General features: G+C 39.8%; 1 protein-coding gene across 3 annotated transcripts in view; it reads right to left on the reverse strand.

The window, feature by feature from the left end:
* Positions 1 to 9,176, reverse strand: part of LOC128690893 (putative leucine-rich repeat-containing protein DDB_G0290503) — a 145,606-nt gene extending 136,430 nt beyond the window's left edge. Inside the window, exon 1 of one of the 3 annotated variants that reach the window (XM_070087450.1) lies at positions 8,942 to 9,176. In XM_070087450.1, the coding sequence (XP_069943551.1) occupies positions 8,942 to 9,084 (143 nt within the window). In that variant the 5' untranslated portion in view covers positions 9,085 to 9,176. Of the gene's footprint in view, positions 194 to 8,941 lie in introns of those variants that run through there. The other 2 variants (XM_070087289.1, XM_070087355.1) reach the window with 2 other exon arrangements.
* Between the last annotated feature and the right edge of the window lie 290 nt (positions 9,177 to 9,466).

The following is a 9,466-nucleotide window of genomic DNA, read 5'->3' on the forward strand; positions in this document are numbered from 1 at the left end:
TGGAGGCTGATTGTCTCATAGCGCTAGTCAATAAGTTTCAATTAGCGAACCAGTATCTTCTTATTAGTGTATATAAATATCTGGCAAAGCCATACTGACAAGTGAGCGAGGGTTAAGGGAGAGACAAGACGAACACACAGCGTCTCACACAAATACAAGAGGATATGCGTCACCCTCACTAACACAGCCTACAACACTCTACTCAAGACTAGTCTCCCCTCAGCATCCCATCTCTGACAATCAATGGCACTCCCCTCACGCTCACTCACGGGCCCACCTCCTGTTGACACATCACTCCCAAACCCCCAACCAATAAACATTTAAAAAATCACATATTATTTTAAATCTTTAAAAATATAATTTATTACACATTAATAACAAAGTTATATGCACAAAAAGAACGAAGTGTGCAAACAGTCAATAGTAACTTAAGAAAAATATAATTGTAAATATCTAAGCCATTGAACGAGCGTATAAAAAGAGCAACTATGCATTACGCTTGTGGCAGGGCGAGACACTGTACAGAGCAATGTGCCCCGAGAGAACTATCCTGGGCCCCGCAGTGGGCGTGAGAACTAATTCCCAGCTGCTGGAGGTGCCATGTGTCGGAGATAAAATTAGCAGATGCGTATGACGCCGCAAGAGTCCACGGACACAGTACGCCCCAAGCACCGCCACAAGCAAACACACTTGCTAACTTCCCCTCGTTCCACTCTGACTTCCAGTAAACATTTTGCTCTCCATAAGTCCATACGATTGGTTATTAAAAAGGAACTATTCTTACAATACAGTACAATCTAAATTACTCTTAAATTTTTTTCACGATGATGAATTACGACAGCTGTAGTACCGGCATCTTGTTTGAACATTAATATACACCAAATTCTCACATATTAAAGTTAAATGGTCAAAAAGATATAACAGTCTGAACATTATTTACTTTTAAATTAAACTGCTTAAACCTAAGCACAAATAATGACAACATGCAATGTTCCCTCCCTTAATCAAAGCAAATTTACATTACGGGTAAATGACCCTGTGATAGGTACTCGTAGTTTTCAAAAATTTAATATGTAATATATATATATATATATATATATATATATATATATATATATATATATATATATATATATATATATATATATATATATATATATATATATATATATGTAAACAATCGCAGACAGGCAATCTTAACAATGCGAGACAAGCCACGGGGGTAAGGGGGAATCTTTAGCTCAAATACTTTCACACTTCTCGGTGCATCATCAGGAGCTATGTAAAGTTGCAAGGCAATAACTGAAGGAGTGAGAAGAAGTTTTCCCTCAGAGTAGCTCAGTGCGGGTTGACACCTGCACATTCAGAGGCTGCAGTAGGTGTCAACCCGCACTGCGCTACTCTGAGGAAAACTTCCCCTCACTTCTTCAGTTGTTGCCTTGTAACTTTCCATAGCTCCTGATGATGCACTGAGAAGTGTGAAAGTACTTGAGCTAAAGATTCCCCCCCCCCATGGCTTGTCATTAAAGCAGCTTTGTGGTGGGACACCCTTGCCGACTCCTCCAGTAGACCAGCTCCTCCCAAAGAGCAGTCCCACTGAGACAAACCGATCATGGAAAAAAATCGCCAAAACAGTGCTCACCAACGCTTCAGGAAAGGACAAAGCCTGTCTCCTAGTGGTGAAGGCACCACATTCAGATTTCCTTCTAGCTGTTCCCAATTCCTCACTGGGCACTCGGCTCGACCCACAGGCCATTCGGAATGTTGTTGCTCTTTGCCTAGCCACCCCCATACTCACCGAACATAGGTGTGTTTGCGGCAGGGTGACAGCTGATCAATTTGAACTTCATGGTCTCGTGTGTCACACATCAGAAGGGAAGTACACTAGACATGAGGAGGTCAACGACATCATAAAGAGAAGCCTCACCACAACCTGTTGCCCAGTTCAACGGGAACCCCAAGTACAGAGGTCTGACGAAAGTCAAAAGCATCCTGATGGAGTTATGCTATCCTGGAGGGATGGTAAGCCGATTGCCTGGGACTACACCTGTGCCGCCACACTGGCAGACACCTACTTGCCATACTCCATAGCTGAAAGGAGTAGAGCTGCCAGCTACAGGGAGATCCAGAAGACCTGCAAATATGAAGGCCTTCCCCCTTGCTATAACTTCATCCCAACAGTCAGAGACCCTTGGTGCATGGGGCAAGTGTGCTCTAAAGTTCCTCAAAGAGCTGGGTGAAAAACTCATCATAGAAACCAAGGATCACAGGGCGGCCAGCTTCCTCTTTCAGAGACTCAGTGTTGCGATCCAGAGAGGAAATGCCTGCAGCATTCTAGGCATCCGGCCCACTGCTGGGGAGCTGAACGAAGTATTCGAGATGTAGCTCTGAGATGTTATTTATTTTGTTCTACTCCCTATTGTATTTTTGCCAATGTATTTTGTCTTTAAATAAAGTCCACATAGAATATAGGGGGTGGTAGGAGAAAATATTCAAACAGCTTCAGGGAGAACCTTGAGTTTTTCCTGAAGAAAGTGTATTCTTTTCGCCTAGGTTGAAGGTTTGTATGTGTGTGTGTGTGTGTGTGTGTGTGTGTGTGTGTGTGTGTGTGTGTGTGTGTGTGTGTGTTAATTAGTTACCTTTTATCAACATAAGACTATCTAATCTAGCGTAATCTAAATAATGCAAATGGAGAAATTTACTGAAAAGAATTAAATTTAGGCTAAGTTCATCAACACAACTATGCTAATACAGTGGTACCTCAAGTTTCGAACAACTCCCAACTCAAACAATTATGTAAGTATATTTTTGTAAGTGCTTTTGTAAGTGTATTTTTGGGGTCTGAAACAGATTTATCTAATTTACATTATTCCTTATAGGAATAAATTCGTTCGGCATCAGCACTCGAACAGCCTTCTGGAACGAATTAAGTCCATAACTCGAGGTACCACTGTATAACAGACTGCTAAACATTCACTAATTAATGGTCTCTGTAATTATGTACACAGACTAAGATAGACAATGAACTCAACAGCATGATATCTATCTTAATAGGTGTGGCTAAGTACACACATTTGGTGCTACAGAGATCCTAGTTCCCTAACCTGATGTTATATAAAACCTGATACATACATCTTAAGCAAAAAACAATCATAAATCTTGGTAACCTGCTATATATTGGTAATTACTAAGATGAAAAGCGATACTGTAATATTGGAATCATAATTCAGACAGGTTATGTTCTTGAAAGTTGTGCTACTAATAATTTCCACGACTCATGGACTGAAAAGCATATGACAAAAGTTGGGCTACATTCTTCACATCTCCAAGAAAAGAAATTTAATGTCATAAAATTAAGTAGAGGTTGGCAAGGAATCCTCTGAGGGAACATAAGAGGAAGAAGTTCAAAGTGAATTTGGCAATGAGTAATGTGACAAGAGTGGAATGAGATGGAATAGTTAAGTTACAAAAACAGACAATGATGGAAGTTTTAAAATTGACAGAATACTAGGACTAAAACACCATTCAGCTATTTGTGCAATAAAAAACTTCTAAAGGCCTTTGCATATGTATCTCACACAGAGATGCATGGTTCTTCTTAGATGCTAAAAATAATCCCAAAGTGAAAGTAATTAATACACACTAATACAGTTAAGTAAATGCATTCACACTAAAATCAAATATGCTGCATCAGTAAAAAACGACAGCAAGTTGTTAATATTAACAGCCATGTTACTCTTGGTGGCAAATGGCTATGTTAAAATCAGTAATCTAAAAAAATTCCTGAGGTCCCTACACATGCTGTATTACAGTAATTATAAAAACCAAAACCTAAATGAAAAGACTGATGATGTGAGCAAAATGGTTAAAATATATACCACAGTTCGTAGGATTCTACAAGCCAAAGGGTGCAGAAGCACCCTCATGAAAACATTAGAGCAAGATTTTCAAGTATTAATAAGCCTGCTCCCTCATGTGAAGCACTACGAGAATGGGAGAGAAAACTTTAACAGGAAATATTTTGTATGTAATGTGTCCTGGTCATTCAGCATCATGTGAAGAACATGGAGACAATTATTAAAGCATCCTGTTCAAAATTCATACAAAAATCAACTCAGAAAAAATCACAATTAGGTATTCCTTAGTTTAACATTAGAAAAGATAATGAGAAGGCATTTGGGGTTCAAGGAAATATTCTAAACATTGGGAAAACTCAAATACATAATTCGGACTTGGAGGCCCATAGAAATGTGCTGCAATGTCGGACATAACAGATTTATGCCCCCAGCATTACTCTTTTCAATCACACACTCAACATACAGGTATGCAGAAAGACTGTATTAATGTTGGTAGAATTACCAACAATATGTTAGGTGAAAGGACACAAATGCAACTCATGTGACATTTTATTGTGGCAACGTTTCACTCTCCAGGAGCTACATCAAGCCATTACAGCTTGATAAAGCTCCCTGAGAGTGAAACGCTGCCACAGTAAAATGTCACATTAGTTGCACTTGTGTCCTTTTACCTAACATGCAGAATGATATCATTACATATGCATATTTTTTTATTTTACTTGCATTAAAATTTTTTTAAATTTCTATGGGCATAAAATGGCCAAAAGCGATAAGTTACCCCAACAAACTTTTATAATTAAATAAATCTAACTCAAGTCTAGGGTGCAAGTATGCCCATACATGTGATAGATCCAATTTCAAATAAATATACAAGTACATAAAGCATTTTATGTTACATATGTGAAAAGTTTATCATGCACATTAGCTACTCAGCGTGCACATCTCCAAAAAAAAGTAATTTTCCTATCTTTCCACATGTAATCATTAGTTTTACTACTAAAATATATTTACGCTATTACTGGAAGTCTATTCTACACTTTTATAGCCATATGGAAGGTATTCAATGCCTGCTATATACAGTGGCTACTACAGTGGGTACTCCTTGATATGCAAGTTTTGGTTGCTAATTCCTTCAAACTAACTATAAAGTAAGATAGTCTAGAAAATGTGTTTGAAATTTTGTCATCAGTGGGTACCTCAACGGTTTCATTACATGCCACTTTAACATTTCGCAGTACGTATTGCAATTCAACGTGGCCTACATGGTCCCTTGCACTCATATCCAGGATAAATTTTGCTATTTTAATCAGGATAACTTGTAGTTAATAATCAGATTTTTTATTAGAACACAGTACCATAATCAGCAGGAAAAATCTACAGGACTGAATAAGAACCTGATGTAGTCTCTCTAATTCCTTGGTAGATAAACTCTGTGCCTGCTTGTAAAGCACAGAAAGTCCTTACTTAATATCGTCTATAGGTTCTTGGAAACTGCAACTTTAAGAGACGATGTATAACGAAACCAATTTTACCATAGGCTAATTTATATAAACAGGTTAAGTTCCTATGGCAAGGGAGAGCTGAGAGGGAAGGTAGTAGTGCTGCAGACACCATGACTATGGAGTGTCGCTCTGGAGCACTATCAAATCATATATTTACTCTATTACTGACATTTTTATTATTTTAGGTATCATATGCTTTTCAGAATTATATAAGAAGCATGCTACATATAATAAAAAACGAATACAAACAGCCGTATGGGAGGAAATTGACATTAGTGAACATAGAGTTATGCCAATGCATGTCCTCCATCCAGATATTTAAAAGTCTTTCCATATTTTTCATCCCTGGATGGGAATTGGTTTCTTTATCTCATCAACATCATAGTGAAATGACGTTGAATTAAAACGATTTTAAGCGAGAACTTCCTGTGCTACCAAAATTATTTTGGCATTCACTTTTTTATTGCAGTATTCACAGTCAATTCAAGTGGTGAGCAAGTCAAAGGATAGCCCTAAGCATTTAATTAAGGCTACTGTTGAAATAAGTTCAACACACTTAACAGCAAAATTATTAAAGAACATTAGTTTTTATTTTTTCTAAATAGGGGAAACAAGACACAAATACAGTTTAATATAGTCCTACCCAGAGTGGGTTTTTATCAAGTTACAGATAAACTTGGAAGAGGGAGAAGATAAGGGAGAGGGGGAGAGAGAGAAAAGGAGAAAAAGAGAAAAGAGAGAAAAGAGGAGAGAGAAAAGAGAGAGAAGAGAGGAGTGAGAGAGAGAGAAGAGAGAGAGAAAAGAGGAGAGAGAAAAGAGGAGAGAGAAAAGAGGAGAGAGAAAAGAGGAGAGAGAGAGAGAAAAAAAAGAGGAGAGAGAAAAGAGGAGAGAGAGAGAAAAGAGGAGAGAGAGAAAAGAGGAGAGAGAGAGAGAAAAGAGGAGAGAGAGAGAGAAAAGAGGAGAGAGAGAAAAGAGGAGAGAGAGAAAAGAGGAGAGAGAGAAAAGAGGAGAGAGAGAAAAGAGGAGAGAGAGAAAAGAGGAGAGAGAGAAAAGAGGAGAGAGAAAAGAGGAGAGGGTGAGAAAAGAGGAGAGGGTGAGAAAAGAGGAGAGGGTGAGAAAAGAGGAGAGGGTGAGAAAAGAGGAGAGGGTGAGAAAAGAGGAGAGGGTGAGAAAAGAGGAGAGGGTGAGAAAAGAGGAGAGAAAAAAGAGGTGTATGGTGTATGAGGTAGGTTACTGAAAGCAGTGAAGAGTTTTTACAAGGATAGTGAGGCTCAAGTTAGAGTATGTAGGAAAGAGGGAAATTGTTTCCCAGTAAAAGTAGGCCTTAGAGAAGGATGTGTGATGTCACGTTGGTTGTTTAATATATTTATAGATGGGGTTGTAAGAGAAGTAAATGCGAGGGTCTTGGCAAGAGGCGTGGAGTTAAAAGATAAAGAATCACACACAAAGTGGGAGTTGTCACAGTTGCTCTTTGCTGATGACACTGTGCTCTTGGGAGATTCTGAAGAGAAGTTGCAGAGATTGGTGGATGAATTTGGTAGGGTGTGCAAAAGAAGAAAATTAAAGGCGAATACAGGAAAGAGTAAGGTTATGAGGATAAAAGATTAGGTGATGAAAGATTGGATATCAGATTGGAGGGAGAGAGTATGGAGGAGGTGAATGTATTCAGATATTTGGGAGTGGACGTGTCAGCGGATGGGTCTATGAAAGATGAGGTGAGTCATAGAATTGATGAGGGGAAAAGGGTGAGTGGTGCACTTAGGAGTCTGTGGAGACAAAGAACTTTGTCCTTGGAGGCAAAGGGGGGAATGTATGAGAGTATAGTTTTACCAACACTCTTATATGGGTGTGAAGCATGGGTGATGAATGTTGCAGCGAGGAGAAGGCTGGAGGCAGTGGAGATGTCATGTCTGAGGGCAATGTGTGGTGTGAATATAATGCAGAGAATTCGTAGTTTGGAAGTTAGGAGGAGGTGCAGGATTACCAAAACTGTTGTCCAGAGGGCTGAGGAAGGGTTGTTGAGGTGGTTCGGACATGTAGAGAGAATGGAGCGAAACAGAATGACTTCAAGAGTGTATCAGTCTGTAGTGGAAGGAAGGCGGGGTAGGGGTTGGCCTAGGAAAGGTTGGAGGGAGGGGGTAAAGGAGGTTTTGTGTGCGAGGGGCTTGGACTTCCAGCAGGCATGCGTGAGCGTGTTTGATAGGAGTGAATGGAGACAAATGGTTTTTAATACTTGACATGCTGTTGGAGTGTGAGCAAAGTAACATTTATGAAGGGGTTCAGGGAAACCGGCAGGCTGGACTTGAGTCCTGGAGATGGGAAGTACAGTGCCTGCACTCTGAAGGAGGGGTGTTAATGTTGCAGTTTAAAAACTGTAGTGTAAAGCACCCTTCTGGCAAGACAGTGATGGAGTGAATGATGGTGAAAGTTTTTCTTTTTCGGGCCACCCTGCCTTGGTGGGAATCGGCCAGTGATAATAATAAAAATAAAAAAGAGAGAGAGAAAAAAGAGAGAGAAAAAAGAGGAGAGAGAAAAGAGGAGAGAGAAAAGAGGAGAGAGAGAAAAGAGGAGAGAAAAAAGAAGAGAAAAAAGAGAGAGAGAGAAATGAGGAGAGAGAGAGAAAAGAGAGAGGAGGGAGAGAAGAGAGAAATGAGGAGAGAGAAAAGAGAAAAAAGAGAGGAGAGAGAAAAGAGAAAAAAAGAGAGGAGAGGAGAGAGAAAAGAGAGAGGAGAGAGATGAGAGAGAGAAGAGAGAGATGAGAGAGAGAAAAGAGAGAGGAGAGAGAAAGGAGAGAGAGAGAAAAAAAAGAGGAGAGGAAGAGAGACAGAAAAGAGGGAGGAGAGGAAAGAGGAGAAAGAGGAGAAGAAAGAAGAGAGAAATGAGGAGGCAAGGAAAGAGGAGAAAGTGAGGGGAGAAAGATAGAGAAGAAAATAGAAGACAATAGACAATAGGTTTGTGTCTGACTTGAAAGAGCCCACTATATGGCAAAACATTATCAACAGAGGATCTCCTTATGCTGCATTTGTATCAGTTTCCATCTCGTTAGTATTTTATACCATTTTGCTTTATCTTAACAGTGTTACATTGATGAAATTTTTAACAATTATTAGTATTATTATAATCAGGGAAAGCGCTAAACCCACAAGGGTCACAGTGCTAATTTTTTTTTTTTAACAAGATGCAGAAACAAAATGTAACATTTGTCTACTAAGTAGTCTACACGAGAGCCATCCAGACAGTGGCACTTTAGTCTCAGCCCTCAGGATCCCCTCAAGGGAGGTTCCTTGATGCTGGTGAGGGGCTCTTGATCTACGGAATTGGATTTGCGCTCCGGTTCCCTGAATTGAGCCTGAATACCTTCCATCCCCCCCCACATGCGCTGTATAGTCCTACGGGTTTAGCGCTCCCCATGATTATAATAATAATAATCAGCCCTCAGGCTTAGGGACTCATTACGTCATCTTTTGTACTTAATTCTTCACATTATGTCCTTGTATTGCATTGATAGAGCCACTGGTTGGCAAAACGTCTATAAATAAAGATACCCAGATGTTACACATGTTTAATTGTTGATGTAGTTACCTGTGATGGTCAGGTTGGGCAGCGAAGATTGTCTCAGCAACGGTAGTGTGACACAACTGTTCCTGTGACATGGACAACCTGCGCAGCACCTCAGCGTAGTTGAAGCTCTTGTTGTCATCGAAGGAAAGACTCTTCGAAGACATGGCTCACACACTCGCTAAATACCTCGCTAACGACTAAAACAGAGTTTAATACAAAGAAGAGTGTGGTTCACAGCCTGACCATAGTTTGTAAACACAGAGCTTTGAACCCTGGCTGCTGATTGGTGGCGACGCTGCTCCACACTCCTCGCTCAGGATCACTAAACCTCTCCTTCTTTTATAATATTCATGACCAAACACTCAACTCACAAGGCATATGCAGCATCTAAATAATGTTAAGTAATCTGGTTTGATCCCAGAAAAGGCCGGTAGTAGGTATTCAATACATTAAGAGCCCTACAAGGACCCCAATTGAAATAAGTCATTTTTTCTGACTTTTTAGGGTTATCCTAGGTAATCTACACATATGTTGCTATGTATGATA

Source organism: Cherax quadricarinatus, chromosome 1 (genome assembly GCF_038502225.1).
Source record: "Cherax quadricarinatus isolate ZL_2023a chromosome 1, ASM3850222v1, whole genome shotgun sequence".
Lineage (NCBI taxonomy): Eukaryota > Metazoa > Arthropoda > Malacostraca > Decapoda > Parastacidae > Cherax > Cherax quadricarinatus.